The 20,033-nt window shown below is 39.6% G+C and overlaps 2 protein-coding genes across 3 annotated transcripts in view; one reads left to right on the forward strand and one right to left on the reverse strand.

Annotated features, from left to right (window-relative positions):
* Positions 1-1,152: 1,152 nt before the first annotated feature.
* On the reverse strand, positions 1,153-11,826 carry znf148 (zinc finger protein 148). Of its 2 annotated transcripts, none has more exons than XM_086266959.1 (7): positions 11,721-11,826; positions 8,737-9,053; positions 7,670-7,795; positions 7,451-7,574; positions 7,223-7,306; positions 7,010-7,128; positions 1,153-5,608 (listed from the first exon to the last, which is right to left on the reverse strand). In XM_086266959.1, exons 2-7 carry the CDS (start codon positions 9,028-9,030, stop codon positions 3,983-3,985), a joined length of 2,373 nt encoding a protein of 790 aa, XP_086123085.1. In that variant the 5' UTR covers positions 9,031-9,053; positions 11,721-11,826; the 3' UTR covers positions 1,153-3,982. The 2 variants fall into 2 exon arrangements, with proteins under 2 accessions (XP_086123085.1, XP_086123084.1); XM_086266958.1 differs by having other exon boundaries at positions 8,677-9,053.
* An 867-nt stretch (positions 11,827-12,693) lies between these two features.
* Positions 12,694-20,033, forward strand: part of LOC147311773 (polyprenol dehydrogenase) — a 57,738-nt gene continuing 50,398 nt past the window's right edge. Inside the window, exon 1 of the mRNA XM_086266239.1 lies at positions 12,694-13,377. The gene's annotated coding sequence lies outside the window, so the exon portion shown is untranslated. The remainder of the gene's footprint in view (positions 13,378-20,033) is intronic.

Consider the following 20,033-nt stretch of genomic DNA (forward strand, 5'->3'; position numbering starts at 1 on the left):
CACTGTTTTACCTTTCTCCTGGCCCTCTCTACACATACTGACGATGATTTGAACCAAAAATTGAATATCTGGGTTCATCACTACATCACCCTTTCCCTCCAGTTTCCTCTTCCTTAAAAAATGGCTTCCTGACAGCCACCCTTCCACCGAGACAATGTCTAATGAGGCCTCAGTGAACAACTGAAATTCAGCTGAAGGACCAGATGAATCTCTCAGATCTTTTCTGGATCCCATATTTTAAGGAATAACATTCTTGCTGTTTTTTATGCCAGTCTGTGTTAGCTTTGGAATTTTTAGTAGATTTGGCTAAAGAAATGTTTTTGGGACAGACTGCTAATATTAAAGTGCCTAAAGATACAATTTAAACACACTTCTTTGCTCAGTTTTCTGTTATATGTAGACACAACACTGGTTCATCCTTTGAGTTAGGTGCCTTTTTATGCTTAAATAGAGTATAAAAGTAGCTATGTCCAGAGAACTTTCAGAAAGTCTGGAGAACACCCGCTAAACACCACTTTGAAAATTACAAGAAAGACAGGCTAAATGGAAGCAAAATATAACGAAACGAGGGGTAGCTGAAGGTTTTCCCACAGTACTGTATGGTAGCAGGAAAGCACAGGTGTATTTGATAGCTGCATTTCACGTGGGGGGAGGTCCTGTTGTTGTGCATGCTGGTTGACCTTCATGGTTTACTGGGCTGTGATAAAGGCTTACAGTGCTTGGACAAACAGTTTGTCAGAAAATTAAGACAGAACTATTCTGATATACGTTTTTCCACATATTTTTCCATGATAAACATCAATAGTTCTTTTTCCAACGCTCTCCAATGTGAGAATTCTATGCTTTGCACTTTTATATCACTGTAAACTGAATATATCTTCAGGTTTTGGACCTGCTGAAAAAGATGTCACCGTGTACCACGATATGGTGAAAGATTTTCAATTTGTTACTGTACGAGTGTGTACCTATGAAAACAGTCTTCTGCAGCACTTCTACTCTCCTCGAATTCCCCTAACACACCATAACAAATATCCCAGCGTCTCTTTATGTCTTTTCTGGCTGCTTTCCATCAGGAAACACATTTACCCACCCACACTCAGTTTCACCAGCAGCTGCACGCCTTCTGTACATCAACAACAATTCAAGATCACATGCTGTGAATTATTTATTTATAAGGACATGACACACAACAATCAAAAACAATTTAATCAGATTGCTTACAAATCATTGTATATTGCAAAAGTCTAATCATATGGGTTACTTGACTGAAAATAATCAGCTACAATTAAAGCTGCACATTATCCATAAAACAAGTTCACTTGACCCAACAAGTCAGAGACCATGCAGAATAAACCTAACGTAAGACCAACCTTACTGTGAAGCAAATTCTTTAAAATCAAGAAAAAATTCAGATTCCCATCTGTATTTGAAAAACCTTGACACAAACGACTTATACAGAGATAAATGAGGGTAGCGAGAATGACTGCATATGATATACTGTACATATCAGTGCTTTAAATGACGTTTCAAAAATAGCTTTTTATCAAAAAATTCTGATCTTTTTACACACACACGCACACAAATGAGATTTCTCTAGCTTATACAAGGACACTTATGGTCAGGTTACTGACAATAGTTAATTAAAAGGAAATATTCATCGTACTGCTCACATACTTCATTAATTTCCAATAGGTTTCCACTTTAACTGAATTCAAAATTCAAAGAACTAAATGGGGTACAATTTACAAAACCATCGTTTCTATCTGCACTGTGCTTTTAAAGATTGCTTACAATAATAAAAAAAGGGCAGCTAGTGAGGTATTTCAACCACACTATAACTTTTAAGTGATATTTTAACACAAATTCAAGACTCTAATAGCTGTTGAATGGAGGATTGTTTCCACCACTAAGAACATTTTTCTTTTACTTTAAATATGTTGAAAAGGAATTTTATTTTAATATATCATACGGATGATAGTTATACAGTAAAACCCATCATAATGAACATTCACAAAAATCTAAATTCACTTTGATCAATCACCAATTAAACTGAAAATATAATATTGATACAGTGGTGAGATTTCTGCAAAAGCCACATTTTCTCAGGAAGATGGACCGTTTCATTATTGAATCTCATAAATGCTTAAAAACAAATTAACTTGCCAAATTCACTGACAAAAGTGTTTCTTGCACACGCCTTGTCTTTCTATGGACCAAAATAAAACCTAACAGTACTTCTCAGAGCAGAAAAATATACAATGTATTTACAGCAGGATATCTTCTATACATTCTAGAGGGAATGATCATTGAGGAAGAATAAAGTATTCGATGATTAACGTGGTTCTGTGTGTCCCTGATTGTCAGAGGAGCTGTAACAAGAGGGAGCTCAACATTGGTTTCAAACCTAAACTGGATGGTGCACGAAAAACAAAAAGATAAAAACATCGTTTAACACAACAGCACCTAAGACGTGAACGACAATCAACAGTGTAATGAAGTACAGAAAAGACTTAACTCATTGCCACTCCCGTTTAAAACTGCATGGTTTCAACAAGGCCCGTACAGATGAGTCTGACCAGAAAATTCCAGCAAATCAGTGATTATCAGCAAATCTAGACATCTACAACTTAAATCTGCACTTACACACATACTGGAGAAGAGTCCATGACACGTTAACTCCTCCCAACTACAGATAATATGTTGATTATTAAGTTTGGTGATATGTCTCTGCTAAAATTTTAAAAATGATACAATATTAAAAGGCAAAACTAAATAAAGCTCCCAGTTCTTAACGTATGAAGGTGTGAACACGTTGATAGCTTATGTGCTTGTCTGTATTGTGCAAGTGGAACTAGTAGCCTTAGAGCGTAGACCAAGTAGAAATAAATGCATTGTGCAGGAATGACTAAAGGAAATTGTAATATTTCTTTTAAAAGAAGGCACAAAATAATAAACTGCTCATTTTAATCAAATTCTCTTGAATACAAGGGATCATGAACTTTAATTTTGTTTCCCTTATAAGAGCTACGTCCTTTTAAGTGATCAAAGAAAAAGTGAATTAGTTTGAATTTCTACTTAAACTAATTAAGTGGTTAGTCTCACTAATCTCTTAACAAAAGGTGACTTATACATACTGTGATAATCTAATATAAATCCTGCAGAAATACCCTTAATAGGTAACACAACTTTGTGTCACCGTGCATGTCAGCAGACAGTTTAACCGCTGGAATAAAGAAAAAAGCTCTAAGTGATATTTTTTGAAAAAAAAAAAAAACTAAACAAAGAGCAAGGGGAAGTAGCTAAAGAAAAAAAAAATTTAAAAATAAAAATAAAAAAATCTACCACCGCCATGGGGGAAGGGGGCATGATTTTCGGGAGCAGGACAAACTTATGTGGCCCCAATTCATTTCAGCTCAGTTGAATCACAGATTTTGATCTTAAAATGCAGAAAAAAATTAACGCGTTCATAAGGAAAAAGTATCAATAACAGTAGGTTTGTGCAGCTCTGGACCACCCAACCCCCAGTGCAGTTGAAAAACTCAGGGGGGGAGTGTACATAGATGCAAACTACATTTTAATAAGTCTAAATATTGCATTAAGCAGCAAGTGTGACTTGATCATTAAGTGTGCAAGGCGAAATGATTGACACAAACATTAAAAATAATGGCAATGGAATTAGAGAATATTAATCTCCTGCATTACACTTTGGTCGCTTAATCTCATAATGTACATTCTGGAGGAAGTTTGACTTTTTTTTCCAAAAGGGGAAATGCTAATTATAGTATGATTATCATTTTTCAGTATTCCTGTTTAAGAAGTTTAGAACGTAAAAGCACAAAATTATAACTGCTTTACACAAAGAAAAAAAAAAAAGAAAGACCCCTCGTTTGCAGTGGGATTTGATTTGGCAAAAACACAGGAAAGACGAGATAAAGTGCCACAGAAATGATGAACAGAAATGAACGCTCCCGCCTCCATTTCTTCAGCCAAACGATTCACTGGTCGAAACGTCAGGGGATGAGTTCAGTTGAGACCTGGTCTCAGTGACTCGGACTAAAGGGAACTCTGAGAATTCTGTGCTGTGTCCTCGAACACTCACTTGTCCGTTGGCAACCGTAAACTGCGAGGAGGCTGCAGATCTTGACGTCTGGAAATGAGATTTGAAGTTCTGTTCAAAGGAGCTTATTTGAAAAGTCTGTAGTATCCCTTGTGAAGAGTCAGTCTTTTTTGAGGGAGAGACCTGCTCCAGAAAGTCCTCCTCAGCTGGGGACACCGCAGAGGGAGGGGTGGTCTCGTCGCCTGAAAAGGAAAACGAGTGCTGGGAGTCCCCGACCAGCAACCCATAGTGAGGTTTCTCTAAGGTGGACCTTAGTGGAGAGCTCATCCCTGATTTGAACCTGCTGGGGGAAGGAAACTGTTTCTCTGTGGAGAACAGAGGCTGTCCAGCTAATGTGGGGTTTTCAGAGACCAAGCTGAGGCTCTGGCTGGTCAGGTAGCTGTCATTCTGGCTGGTCCTCTCCAGTGCTTGCTGGAGAAATTTGGAGTATTCTTGCAAGAGACTCACTTTCTCTGCAGGCGGCTGAGCCTGAGCGCTGGATGTTCCGAGGCTCTCGACCGGACTGCTGTCAGAAACATCGGAGGAATTGATAGATATACTTGAGGTAACCTCTGTGTCAGCCACACTGAAAGAAATGTCTGATTGCCCATTGGCTTTGTTGGAGTAGTGGTCCAACAGTGTCTGAAGAACCTCATCAGGCAAAACATTCTTGTCATGAGGAGTCTTAATCTCTGTGTTCATGGGTTGGGGCTCCAGGATGGTGGCGGGAACAGTTTCGTCGATGACTGTTGACACCACAGTTTGTGTAACAGGTGGCTGAGAGGAGATGCTGCTCGTGTTCAGGCCATAATCCCGGCTGTTGTTAGCCATTGCAGCTTGAAGGTAACGTTTCTTCTTGAGAAACTGCATCGCGTCGTCATAGTTTGTGCTGCTGGCTGCTGGTTTTGTTTGTCCTCCTTGAAGAGTTTCAACTGATTCGAGTTCACTGTTGCCTTCTACGTCTAAGAGGCCTTGCTTGTCCACGATCTCAAAGGTGTACTGTGCCACCTTAGTATTTTCCTCAAAGGAGGGTAAAGTGGACAAGCAAGGAGGAGTTTGTTCAGTCGACTGCTTAAGACTCCGCTTGCGGACTTTCTTCAGAAGTAGCTTAGGAGAAGTTGTTTCTTCCGAAGAGACGTCGCCATCTTGGTGTTGGTTAGCCGTTTCTTCAGGAAGGTCCACAGAGTAGTCAGCAATCACGTACTCATGTTTGACTTTGGAGGACACAGCATATAGAGAAAGACTTCCCTTTTGCTCCTCTTTCTCTTCTGTTTCTACCACGGTAAAAGTGTGCCCTTCTGTCTGGGCAGTAGTGGAAGCTCCTGAACTCTTGTCTGTACACTTTTGGCGCTTTTTCTTGGGCAGTGAGCACTCTTTGGCAACAAAGGGGGGCCCTAAAGAGTCTGCTTCACGTAAAGGTCCGACTTTACCGGCAGTCTTGTTCGCCTTTCGCTCTCTGTTCTCGTGACACATTCTTCTGTGCTTTAAAACCCGGTCTGTTCTGGAAAAGTACTGCAGAAAGAGGACACAATGCATTTATTTTATACATGAACCTTCATTACTGGCTCTAATATTGAGTTCACAATTTTACTCTTCCTGTCTACTCTCTACAGCCATACCGATCTTTAATATGAGCACTAGTGACAGTGTTTTCACACCAAATGTGTTTTTAATCACACAATCTTTTTAGGACGGCAAAAAAAGCTGAATGCCAAAAACACCATTTAACCAGACTAAGTTTTAAGCAGACTCTTTTTAGTCTAAAGGTCTTAAACACAGTATTTAGAGGTTTAATGCACTCAACAAATTCACAGAAGCTGAACTACTTAAAAAATATCTTGTGTAATAACTGTTTAGCAGGCATTCCTATCATTATAAGCAAATTGTTAACATGTCAGCAAATAATTTTAGCCTGACTAAGCAATCAATGACAGTTTACACTGCAATATTTAGTGTTTGTATTCTTTTGTGATAAGTCAGTTCACAGAGTCAAAATAAAAGACAGAAGATCATCCTGTCTCTACCTGTGTTTTCTTGAAATAGGGTGGCGTTTACACAGTGCATTTATAGTCTTACTGACCACTGAAAGCGCTTTACAATCCTCATCCTTTTTCAACACATATTCGTACATGTTTTATATTACAGCCAACCACTGTACCACAAACTATTCAAATACACAAATACATCCACACACAGGAGATCTTCACACTTGTAGTTCATCTGTTCAACTGATGAGTTTGATATGTTCACATATTCTGCTTTCTTTTCAAAGAAAATTACAAGCTAGCTCCAAATTAACTAAAACGCGATACTAAAAACTACGTGAGAATGATCAGTCCACTTACTGGCCAGAAACACAGGAAGGTGCTTAAGGTCTGGACAACTGGACTACACTGAAAATTTACTCCTAAAGTCATGATTATACGAGATGGTCAAGTTGTCATCCCTATTATACTGTTTTGAAATCCACCTGAAGTTTGGGTTGCATGGAAATGGCAATATTGTACAGATTGTGTACTCTGCCACATCCCAGAATGCAAGAATGTATTTAGCTAGAACCTCCCACTGACCACCCTTTTCAAAGGGTCTCGGTGTGGTTGTCAGCAGCCGAGCACACATCTTGACATCTGCACAAATGAACCGCACTAAGGGGGAAAATGAGCCAGAGCTCAATTTAAAGGGACCACAGTGTCGTTGTGAAATAACCCAAAGAAAACTAGTTCACAAATTTATTTTTCAAAGTTAGTGAACAGAAGACCAAAAAACCCCAACACATTTTAATTCCCCTTTGTCCGAACCAAAATGACTGAACTAAAGGTTTGAAATAGACCTTTCATGTCTTTCTAATTAAAATATTTACCAATTTTGGACCTTACGAATACACTAATTTACAAGCAATCAAAAGAATAGTACCTGGTGACAATAGTCACATTGGTAGGGCTTCTCTCCACTGTGAGTCCTTTTGTGCCTCTCCATGTGGTACTTCTGGATGAACCTCATCCCACACTCATCACAGCGAAAAGGCTTCTCACCTAGAGACAAGTATTTAAAAAGAAAAAAGTTCAGGCTAACATAGCAATAATTATAAAAACAATTGAGAATTTTACCAAACTGTTTGTTACTCACCGGTGTGGATCTTCTCATGTCTCTGGAGAAGATACTTCTGAATAAAGCGCATGTCACACTGGCTGCACTGAAACGGCTTCTCACCTAGGTTTTCAGTAACATATATGAAAACCAGTTGTTTTTAGTTTTTAGCTTCCTTTGATGACTAAAAGATCCCCTACTGTCAACATATCTAATTTCACAGCAACATGTTTTACATATTTGTATACATGCCAGGCTTATTCATACCAGTGTGAATGAAGACATGCCTCTGTAGATGGTAGTTGGTTCTGAACGCAGCATTACAGTGAGTACAGACGTGACACTTGGGGTTTGGTATGCCCAATGAGCCATCGTCATTGATGCTGAGAATCTACAAAGGGGGTAAAAAAGAACACATGTAGTGTTGAATTTTCACAACCGTCCCTGGTATTTTAAAAATATAAAAATTCCACAGATGGAATTCACCTTTGCTGGTGATCGCTGCTTCCTTTTTTTCTTCTTGGGACACATTGTCAGATCCTTGATTGCCTTTTTGTCTTTCTTTATATAGACCGCTGGCTCAGACAACTTCAGCTCCTGCTTGATGCTCAACTGTAAAAGTAGGACCATAGTCATTTATACATTGAATATCGCACATGACCTACTTTAAGGGCCACCCAGCCAGCTACCACTTTATCCAGGTCAGACAGGTGCAACTGGGCAAGCAGAGCATAATCAACCAATGTGAGGGCATCTCACCATACAGTTGCCTCAGGCATAAAATACCAGAGGGAAGCCTCAGCCCCTTACAACCCAGAACAGGCTGAGAGATTACATCTGCCAGGTGGCCAGGGACAGCGTTTTCAAATCCTCTGACTGGCATTTTAAAATGTATGTAGCCACTTTTCAGCTTTCTGAAAATAACCTGTCTGTAATAACTACAGACAGACAAACAACACAAACCATACAATTCCAGCTCTTAAAGTTCCCAAGGAGAAGCAATGCTTTAAACCTGTCCCTGAGGGTGAATTCAGATTATCCTCATTATGCTGTATTCTTAGAATAGAAATTACTATTTTAAAGTTCACATTTGCTGCAAGTTTATTCTGATTCAGAAGATCAGAGTGTACAAATATATTGTTTCCGAATATGAACAAGTGGGTCAAAGTGACAGAAAAATTTTTAATTAAAATCTCTGTCATTCATTAAAAAAACAAAACACTAATGCGAGCTCCCTATTTTTGACCAATTTTTAAGAAAATTCCGGCACCTAAAAATAACTAGTGTGAAAGTAGTTTGCAGTATTAGCAGCTACCTAACAGTACTTTTTGTGTGTTAAAAGAACTGATTGCACTGAACAGTCCAAAATGTCAGGCTAAGTCAACATAACATGCATAAAAGCAAACTCACTCTGATCAAGTGGAGACTGTAGATGCACTCACAGAAATGAGCTTATCAAAATCTGATCTACTTCTAAACCAGCGTGAACTCACTGGCATATGAAGCAAGCAGGGAAACTTATTCGTGAGTTTTAGGGGGAAATGCTCTCCCACCTCGGCTCCTCCCTCCTCTTCTCCTCCACCGCTATTCTTCGTCATCTCCTCCTGCATCATCAGCTGCTCTGGAGGGACCAGGTCGTGAGTGACCAGCGAGCTTCGAGTCAAGTCCTCGTCGTCGTCTTCGTCGTCGTCATCCTCGGCCAGCAGAGGGTGGTTAGCCAGCGATCGTTCCCCGAGTGTCATCACCACCAGTCCTCCTCCGCTGCCCAGGCCAACTCTCCCTCCTCCGTCTATTCCTCCGCTGCTGCACTTCAGCAGCATGCCTTCCAGTTTGTCCTCAGTGTTCATCTTACATAGAGTAGCTCTTGAGTCTATAACATAAAAACAAAGAAACACTGTTACAAAAAAACAAATGTAAAATGTACAAATTGAGTAAAATGTATTTAAACTCCCCCAAAAAGGGACATAATACAACTGTAAACTATCATGGATGAAATAATTATATTCACCAAGATCCCTTTTGTGGCCATGAAGGCTCACTTTCCCAAGCATGGATTAAGTCTATTTACAGATTAGAACTTGCTGCATGTGAGTAACTTTTAACTGAGTTTCCCATAAATCATGGTTACTTATTTTTAAACGAGCAAATCGGCAGCTCTTTTCAATCCCCACAACACTGAACCAAAAATAAATATGAAAGAATATAAAAATAAACACCCATGGTGGTATGAAGCCTGGCAACCAACAAAACGAGCTTTAGGGCCCCATTTATAAAACATATAAAACTATCTTAAGTATGCTTAAAGAGAAAAACCTGTTAAAAACAAAACCTTACCACGCACAGAAGTGACCATATCTCAAATCTTAAGTCTAGACTGGAGCGATTTTCAAAGCCACTGGTGTACTTTACAGTTCTGTAATTCTATCCAACCCCAGTCAGTGCAGGAGCAACACATTTCCAGGCTGCTTGTTTGGATTCCTCCACCTGCTATTTAGTCCACTGGATAATATTTGTTGTCTGGATTCACTCTCCTTAACCACCACTATGAGCCTGTTCTCCAAAGAGTTTGCTTTTACCTTTTGCTTCACGGCTATCTCTGATATTTGTAATAGGAGACCCCCCCAGGCCACTGCTGGTAATTTAAGCTGACTTCAGTTTCATAGATTACAGAAGAAAATGAGTTATTTATGGGTTTATTAGAAACTGCTTAAGCAAGGCTTTTTGTGTTAAGCATCTTTTATGAATCAGACATAAGTTCACTATTAGGAATGATCCAAAAAAAATCAACATTAATTTAAAAAACATTTTTGCATATTAAGCCTGAGGATAGGTAGCAAGACTGTTGTTCTACATAGTCACTTATATTTCAGATCCCACTGGTTTTTATTCACTAAAAAACACACACACGCCTAACCAAGCTCTTTAAAAGTAACAGCTACCTCACCAAATTTAAGACTTATGACCTTAAATTTAATTAAGAAGAGCGATTTTGTGTGTGTGTGTGTGTGTGTGTGTGTGTGTGTGGGGGGGGGGGGGGGGTCGGGGTCTGACTACCTTAAAAAACGATTACCAATTGCGGAGTGAAACTATGAAACCATGAGAAGAGAGATTTACACTACACCACGAACAATAGACTATTTAAATCTAAAAACATAAAGAAAAGTCTTGCATACCAAGTCAGATAAGCTGTATCTTTACTGATCTGTAGAAATTGGCCAGTTTGGCGTCTCAGTTCAAAGTTGTTGTGCTTATTTTCAGTCTCTTTTGTTTCTGAGCATGTGAACACATGAAGCATGCCGCCGTCTGTATGTTTACATGCTTGTGTCTTGACGTGCACAGGTACGCTTGCATTCTGCCCTTCTTCCTCCATTTTTTTTTTGCCTTCATGCAAGTGTAGCAGTTATGATTGTATATATTCTAATTTAAACTCTAAACTCTGTTTTCTAATGTTTTAAAAGAACTACAAGTATATGTAAAGTGATAAACCTACACCGTCAAACCATAAGATAGGCATATTTCTTACAAACACAGCTACATATCGAGAATAGATTATTTCAATCAGCCACCACAGTACATTATACTGTTGTATTACGCCGATGTTGCCTATATTCGGAGTTACATTGCACTCTGATTAGATGGCTGACTAACGTGACAATCACTTGAGCTCAACCTGGCAAAAAGCTAGCTACCGCTGCACTTTGGTTACAGGTTTGACGCTGTTCCTAACACAAACTGAACAATGAAACAGCGGGGCCGGTAAATATCTGTCAGGGTTTTAACACACGCTGACAGCCACTTAGTACCATATGCAAACGCACCCTCTGTGTCGCTTTGGTTAAGTGGCTTTAAGTCGCTTGCTAGATAGGCAGCAAGCTAGCTTGCTACGCTCGTCAAACCTCAAAAACATTCATAACAACAGCAGGAGAAAACACAGGAAGACAGGCGACGGCGTCTTCAAATTAAAAGCTTCCTCAACGCTTTAAGTAAACAATACCGGAACAGGCTTTTAAGTATTTACCATTCTCATTGAAAAACAAACCGTGTAGTTCGTCTGAACCTTACGAACTCGTATTTTTCCGCAACCTTGCAATATAAAGCGCATTACTTGGGACTTTACTTTGAAGGCCCAGAACGGAAGTTCCAATATGCACGCACCTACTTCGCGAGCATTTACGGCCTATTTGAAGCTAGTGAGCTAACCACTAGCAATGTGCTGCAAACATTGGTCTTTCTCTTTTGATATAACATTCGTTTGCAACTGCATCTTCACAGCTGCGGTACCTCCTTATATGTGGCATTCAACAGCAAATTTAAGCTCACACTAAACGACACATGTGACACATAACACAACTTTCCCTTACTTATTAGCAGTGATAACTGGCTTTAGCTTCCTCAGCCACTCTGCTAAATAGGCCACAATCTTCACAAGCTAACGTTCGCTAACCACCTTGTTCTCTACCACGACAAACAATAATACGCGTGAGTAGTGCATATTTGATATGAAAATAATTGAAAACTTAATTTTATTTCTCCTTACCTACGCGTATTAAGCCCGTTTAGCTGTCATGATTCTTATCCAAGACTACAGTGCAGTGATGGTGTGCGGAATAATCAAATACACCATCATCAGGACATGGAAATTTAAATCTGTCGCCATCTAGTGGTGCACGGTGGTATTCGAGGTGAACGCTGCGCTTCTCATCATGCAACTGATAACGTCCTTTCGGTGCCCTACTTCTGCAGCCTAAATGTTCATCAGTGGTGCCTTAATAGCCCAGTTATTTCTAGACTTTGATCCCATTATTGTTTTGCACCGTTTTTGGAAATGGCAACTTAAAATAAGCGCGCGTTTTTTTCAGTGATTTAATGTCTTTGCTTGGGTGGTGGGTAACCGTGCTGATCTGATAGGAATATCATGCAGAAATACACGACCTTTTTCGGGGGTTATTAACTGTTGCTCACATTAAAAAGCTGTTTAATGCAGTCATCTCTTCTGTCATGTAGTGTTTGTATTTTCTGAATAAAACAGATTCCCAATTTCTTAACGTATATCGGTCATATAGGTTTAAACATGGATATCTTGCATTTTATGTGAGGAAAGGCGCATATCCTCTAGCCTTATCAGTTACGACCTTGTCTTAATTAGCCCAGATGGAGTATACGTGACAAGAGTTTTTGATGGCATTTGCACACCATCTTCTTTTTATTATAGGATTAATACTTATAAAAAGATGCGCAAGAGGTACCAACCGCTTAGGCTAGTCTGATTAGTAATACAACAAAATAGGAATAAAGCGCGCATCAGGTGGAAATGGAAACATTAAAAATGTAGAATTATATTTTAATCCTTGGACTGACAGCTTGGCCAAAAAGGGGGTTCGAAGGGTCGTGATAAGATGATAGCCTGTCATCCCCAGCCATCTCACACATACGCATGCACACTCACACACGCCGCTGTGAGGAATACTAATCAACCTGTTTGCCGACAAGTGCAGCAGCTCGACGCGCAACTTAGCACTTTTCCATTCTGTGTCTGGAAACATCTGTGCGGGCTTTTATTTTATTGTATTGTATTGGTGAATTTCAAGTGTTTTTTTTTTTTGTTGTTGTTTTTTGCCGTCCTCTTTGCAGGAAGCGCGGGTGTTATCAGTCCAGTCTCACCTGTCGCTGCGTCTTCTGATGTGCGACAGGCAGTGAGGGAGTGTGGATCCGGGGAAATACAACCCACTGCTGTGCCGCTTCTAGCAAGGGAAGCCCCCACGCGTTGCGCGCCCAGATCGCCGGTAGAGAGGCTATTCGCGTGGCGGAGTGCGTGTGCATGCGCGTCAGGTTATAAATGTGTGTACTTGAGCACGGCAAAGCCCCAGGCTCCATCCTCAACAGTTGCCACCCGAGCGGCGGAGAGGAGAGGAGGAGAGCGAGAGAGATAGCAGACTGAGTACGGACGGACGCGGAGCTCCACGCCGCTCTGCCCGGCTCTGCTCCTGACATGCAGTCGTTCATCTCTCCGGTGACCAAGGCCATCCTAGTAGCGCTCTTCATCTTCGCCATTCTCCTCATTCTCTATGTGATCCTTTGGTACATTTGCAGAGACGTGGACTGCGACCACGGCATTTGAGGATTCCGTTAAAACGGAGTAACGGAAATATCACAATGGGTCGCACAGAGGAACCAACAGAGCCCAGGGTCATTTTGTAAGTCTGCTTGTCTTCCTTTTTGTCATTTGAGTTATACTCGTGTTGTATTTTTGCTTTTTTAATTCGTGGTTATCTGTGTATCTCTTGTGTCCGTGTCTGCGTGTGTACACGCGCGCATTCCTGTCGCGCGTAATGTTAAATGCGCTCTGGTTAAAAGGTGATGACCGGCGTGCGTCTCCACAGGCACCCGGTTATCCCGAGCCTTTAATGAGCAGAATCCCGGCTTCCTTTCTCCTCAACTTGACAGGGACCATTCATCAATAATCTCTTATGTATTGGAGACGCGCTCTTGGTACTGATGGGGAATTCTCAAAGGTGAAACAATGTCATTAGCGGGGGGGACATCGAACTGGTGTCAAACGGAACACGGAGCGTGCGCGCGTGTATGAGATCGCAATGAGTGGAGTACGGAGACCGTCAGTGACATTGCGGTAAACTGCGTGGATGTTCCTTAAGGTCAGGAATAACAGTGTTTACCTCAGTTTCCCAGTATTGATTGCCCCCACTCCTCCTGCCGTATATCCGCAGCATTAGTTCATGTTCAGTTCATCCTGATCTCCGAGGATGCTTCACATTGGCATTTTACGTTCAACGAGATAACGGGATTATCTCCACTGGCTCCTGTGCGTCTTATTCCTAATCTGTCTAGTGCCATGTTTCTGCGTCCTTATCATATATGTTCCGCTAATTCTTTTACGCATAGCGCATTTTTAATTCCCCCAGACAACTGTGAGCTTATTTGATTGTTCTATGGCCAGTCTTGGTTTAGGAAGGTGTACTGATATTTACTCTTACACCCACACACATAAATAAACACGCTGCAAATTGGCCAAGCACTTGTCCCTATTGCAGGCACCTTGGCCCCCGTGCATGCAGACTATCACATGCCCCATAAAGCTATTACACATGTGAGATGCCTGCCATTTTCATCATGGTCCAAAGCATTTTATGTTACCTTAACCAACATTCAACTGTGAAAATTAACACATTTTGGATGTGTCAAAGTGAAGGATTTGAAGGACACACCAAGGACATGTTGATTTTTTAAGTGTGAATGCATAGAGAAAAATTCGTGTTATTTATTTTTTCAATCACCTGCAGAGTAGAGTTGATTTGTTTTCTTCACATCTTTGCAACATAAATATATCTTACACATCCTGACACAACAAAAGGACAAAGAAAACACATGACTTGATACTTTGAAATATAACAGAGCAGTGATTACTGAGAGATAATCGCTGACTGCAGCTGACACTCTAGTTTCGCCACTTGCTAGACCACATCACTATTTCTTCCATAAACACCACAGGGATTAAAAAAAAGCCTGAGCATCTCCTCAGCCCAACTCACAAGGAAAGTGCAAGTTTAGGCTTAAAATTTTTAAACCTTCTTATTTTGAGCTATGGTTGCAACACTCTAGTATTTAAATATCCAAGAGCAGCCTAAATGCTGGATGCAGTCATGAGGAAGAAACCCCGCAGCCTCTTAAACTGTTGTGAGTGCTCTCCTGCGGAGAAAAGGAGAGTGGCTGGATGGCAGATGCCCTTTTTGACCGGACAACTAAATGATTTCTGCGAGCCAAAAGCAAATATGCAGCGAGCCTGTGACACCTCTCAACACATGCACACACATATACGTGGCCACACACACAAGCTGAAAACGACAGCTCCGACTCTATCAGCTTCAGTAATGGCATAACAAGGGAAAGAGAAGGAATGGAAAGGTACTTATAATACCTGCTCCAGCTGTCTGTGTCTGTCTAAACTAGTGTCCTGGTTTGTGTATGTGTGTTTTAACACAGAAAGAAGGGTAAAAAAAAATGTTTGAGTGACTTTGTGCAGTTTTTTTTGTAAAGGAAAATGGCTGCATGTGTGCATATGTGTGTGTGTGTCACAGCGTGGGAGGGGGTTAAACACTGACATGCTCCTGGATGACAGATACAAAAAAAGTGGAGCAGGGAGGGCTCAGTGGTAGTCAGTGAGGGAGACAGGTTGTGTGTGTGTGTGTACAGTAGGAGTGCACACATGCATGAGTATGAAATTCACTCAAGTTTATTGAAAATGTGTTCATTCATTGAATACATGTGTAAACCGTGATACTGTAGTGTGCCAACTGTGTACGGGCATAAGCAGTTTATGTAGTGTGTTTGTGTGTGTCTGTGTTGGCAAATTGTTAAACAACCCTTATCATACACACTCTGATTATTAAAAAAAGAACAGAATCCTTCCTACATTGTCCAGCTGTTTCTTTAATGAGAATGAGATGAATCATAAGCATCATTTGGAAACAACACAGCAGATTAATACCAGTTTTGTTAAACCTAAATTAAACAAATACACTGTAAGAGATGAAAATATATGATAACTCAATCCCTGATTTAAAAAAAAAAAAGTATCTTTGTGGTGACTGTATCAGCTGTTTTGTTTAAAATTTGTCAAATGTTCCTCACTAAGGTGTGTTTTTATTATCCTAGTCGATGTTCTCGGGTACACCAACACAGCAAACACTGATCTTGTTCTCTTCTGCTTCATTTTAATATTGAAATGGGAGAAGCAGCTAGTTCTAGAATATATTTTCCATTGTGTTTATCGTTCCCTTTTTAAAAACAGTCACTTTAGTAGGGAAGCATCTTTCCGCCATGAAAAAAACAAAGAGATAATAACCCGAAAGTTTGACTTCTGCCCCACTCCAAAAAAAAAGTTACTTTTTTTTCAAGGGCGGACACAACCTTCCAAGCTCCTGTTTAAATACAAAATTTTGGTTCATGTTATTGTTGCCACCTCTAAAAGTTCCAACCTCCATTGAGAGAAATATTGTTTTTCTCGTTATTCAGCATGTCAAAATAGTACTAAAGTCTACTGTTCTTATAGCCGCAAATGAAGGCAACTTGCTGTTTGGACGCAAAGTAATCAATGCTAAGATAGATAAAATGACACACACTCATCTGCTGTTCAGGAAATGTGAATGAATGTAACCTGAAAATGACAAGAGACATTTGGAAACCGAAGCACCAAATAACAACATTTTTTAAAATTATTACTCATCAGTAAAATTGAACATCTGAAACTTTTAGACTGCTTCATTATTTGTTTTATATTCAGTGATTCCATGTCTACAAAAACATTTTCCAACATTCAGCCTGGTCATAAATTAAATTTCACAAAAATCAGTTTTGTGAAATTTAATTTGTTCTGCACCAGTGAAAACCTCTGCAATTGAAAAGTGAAGGTAGCACGGAAGTGCTACCTTAAATTCTACTGAGACTTGGCTGATTAGGGGTGCTGTTACATTGAGTGACAAACAGATGGTCTTTCATCATTTGTTTAAAGGCTTGGCCAGTGTGTGTGTGTGTGTGTTTTAAATTTAGCATCTCTTCTGTTATAAACTGTGAACCATGGCTGCACCTTTTAAACCAAACACTCCAGCCGTGTTTGCATCACCTGTACCCAGGTCAGTTAGACTATAAAAAAGGTAATCTTCTTCTTCTTCTCTTTGTTTGCATATTAATTTTTTAAGGAGGACGTCGACAAAGATGGAAAGGATTCGTTCAGCCTGCTTGAATTTTAATACGTTTTGATAGATCCAGGTTCAATTGAGATTGAAGTTATAAAATATGTAGGGACAAAAGTAAATTATTGAAACTTGAAGAGGAGAAGGGATTTGTTAACATATTCAAGCCTCACAATGTGCGCAAACTGTATATGACAAAGTGTGTGTGTGTGTTGCTGCAGACATGTAAAAAAAAACAAAACTCTTCAGCCCTGCATAATACTCCCCCCCATAAATATAGTATGCAGACCAGATGACCAGATCATAAATATGAATGTAAATAGTCAGAATTTTTTATCTGGGATGGAAAAATGTGGTGTTTGTCAAAGAGCACAGAAGCTCCATGAAAATCTGATGGCTAAAGAGGGAAATTTAATGATCCTGTTGTTTGTCATTTACTGTAAATAATTAATACTTATGTATATTTCAGTTTTTAACATTTGCTTTTCAGGTGTTGCACACCATATTGTTAATTTATTTATAAACATTCTGGATGTCCATCAACAAGGTAATTCCCAGGACATGCATAAGGTCTATCTGCTTAACTAATTTACTAAAATCATGTGTAATTAAAAATAACCTTTACCCCTTGATGAACTCATTATTATTTTCTGCTCCATTGCTACTCACAATCACTCTGCCAAAAAAAGGTGCGTCGCCTGACTTTGAAAGAACTGGTCTTTGTTTTGAGATCATCTGATTTTTAGAAAAATGTAAAACCTTCATGTTTGGGTCATGAAATTACCAAGTTACATTTAAAAATTAAAAAGCTAACAAACTGCTTTGACTTGAAATTACTTTAAGGTGAATGCTTTAACAAATGTGACATGGGTGTGTGTGTTTATGCGTGTGCGTGTGTCTATCTCATTAACCCTCGAGTGAATCCATCCATTCACACAGACACTAATACATACCCCATAGCGATGCGGTCACTGAAGTGAAATGAGTTTAATTAACTTCATGACATCAAAAATAAAACATTTTGTGGTTGTTAAGTTGCGATGTTACCTTGAGGTTTTGTTGGTTTTGGTCATGCTATATAGTTTGGTAATAATGAGAATATCTCATATAAAAATGCTTCGACTTTAATCAAATCCTGACTGTCTCACCAAAGGCTACAAAAAAAAAAAAAAAAAAAGAAGTTTAATAAAGGCTTTTTAAATACAGATTAAAATTTAAAACTGGAATCACAATCTCAAGTCAAATATACTAAAGATGTTTTGATGTAGAACAGGGGATGGCAAACTCCACAGAGCTAATTTTAAGCAATTCTTGACACCAAAAATCTTTATGGAGCAGCAAAATGTGTTTGAGTCTTATAATAACTTATTTAAGCTATTTGTTATGTATTTCTAGTGTTTAAATAACATTTTTACTTGGTATAACCAGAGAAGTTTAACTTTTCGGGTTAAATAAAGTGCATTTCTCTTATTTTACCTTAATGAGGGTGATAACCTAGTAAATATAAATATGTGTCTTTTAATGTTATTAATGGGTGTAATTTAAAAAGAAAAAAGAAAAAAATAATATAGCTCTCAATATAGTCAATGTAAACAAAAATGTGTTCAATTTGATTTGAATTAATGTTCAGCAACAGAATCCATAGTATTATGAACCATCAATGCTATTGCAGGGTAGGTTCAGCAAAATTAAGTGGATAAGTCCTTTTTTTTTCAGTCACATTGAGTCACTGGAGATAGGAAAAAAAAGAGCGACACATGGCTCTGGAACAGCAAATATGAGACCCCAGAGTTACTGTACTGTTTTTATCTTAGTTTGTCCGACTGAAATTATAGAGAAAGTCTTTTTTTTAATGTCCTGTGCATTAAGCTGTATATTGCAGTAGCATCAACGGTTCATTATTGCTAAGGATGTGCTTACAAAACCAAAAAAAGAAGTTAGTAATGAGACAGAAAACATGCTCCTCTTTGAGAAATGATTAGTTGCTTCACTCGTGTGCCATCTTATTATTCACTGCCATCAGTACAAGGCTCTATGTCTGGGACATCCTGTGGAATATCATATTTGTGACCAGAAACGGCCCTAACCAATCTGGCGCCCTAGGCAAGATTTTAGGTGGCGCCCCCCCTACATCAGCAGTGTAGTGTAATGTTGTAACAAATAATATTTCTATTAAATAAGCTTTACTTTGCATTTTAATTAACGTGGGATTATTTTTTGTATTTAGAAATAATAGTACCAACTTTTTTTTTTTTTCAACATTTGTGGCCCTGGCGTGGCGCCCCCTGATGGACGGCGCCCTTAGCATTTGTCTATACGGCCTATGCCACGGGCCGGCCCTGTTTGTGACGCTGGGTCATCCTGAGACAGCTTCAGCTGTCTGAGGGCAAGTACTTTGTTTTCAGGTTAAGATTTCCATAGGGGTTAATTTTAGGAGGGACAAAGTATTAAAACTAATCTCAGCATTTTTTGCCTGTGTGAGTGAACGCTGTAGAGCCGGGGTGGGAAATATTTCCAAAGGGGCACATGAGAAACTGAGACTTTTGTCGAGGGCTGCGCCAAGAAGTTGAACTCAGTTCGGCTCAATTTTAAATGTATTTATTTTTAAACTGTATAAACTGCAACTGCCAAGAGTAGATGTTACAATTAAGCCCTAATTGTGGCCTCTTGGGAAAATTAATTGCCCTCCCCTACTGCTCATTCCTGAGCATCTTTTTACGATGATCTCACTGTAAAAGGGGAGATTCCTCATTGTGAAGGTCTACAACTAAAATTGTAGACCTTCAGAAATTGGCTCTCAGAAATAATGCAGATGCACTGGAACACGCATACACACACACACACACACACACCTCAAAGCCATAAAAATAGATTGTGAGTGACTCAGCCGTTATGTAAAGTCCATCTCTGATAGGGCCGCCTGGGGCTGTTTATGTCAGTTTAGCTTGACGGCACTAGAGCTGAGGTGACACATGTCTGCTGTGTCCGAGCTTCAACACACATTCACAGAGCCACACACACGCGCACGCACACTTTTCCCAGAACATACGTGTGATCCTCTCAGTCTTCTTTCCTCTCTGCATTCCCCAGCGTGTGTCCCCCAATGGACAAGGATGTGATATAGTCAGCGTAATGGACTCCCC

Source organism: Aulonocara sp. 'chitande type north' Nkhata Bay, linkage group LG16, assembly GCF_057382095.1.
Source record: "Aulonocara sp. 'chitande type north' Nkhata Bay isolate Kocher_YH1m ecotype deep benthic linkage group LG16, A_spYH_male_GT1.1, whole genome shotgun sequence".
NCBI classification, from domain to species: Eukaryota; Metazoa; Chordata; class Actinopteri; order Cichliformes; family Cichlidae; genus Aulonocara; species Aulonocara sp. 'chitande type north' Nkhata Bay.

Excerpts from the sequence above, each read along its gene's own strand:
- znf148 (XM_086266958.1), bottom strand. The coding sequence starts at position 9,030 with ATGAACACTGAGGACAAACTGGAAGGCATGCTGCTGAAGTGCAGCAGC. Across the intron at positions 7,796-8,676 it reads CCTGCTTGCTTCATATGCCA|TTGAGCATCAAGCAGGAGCT; the intron begins GTGAGTTCACGC and ends CTACTTTTACAG. Across the intron at positions 5,609-7,009 it reads AATGTGACTATTGTCACCAG|TACTTTTCCAGAACAGACCG; the intron begins GTACTATTCTTT and ends CTCTTTCTGCAG.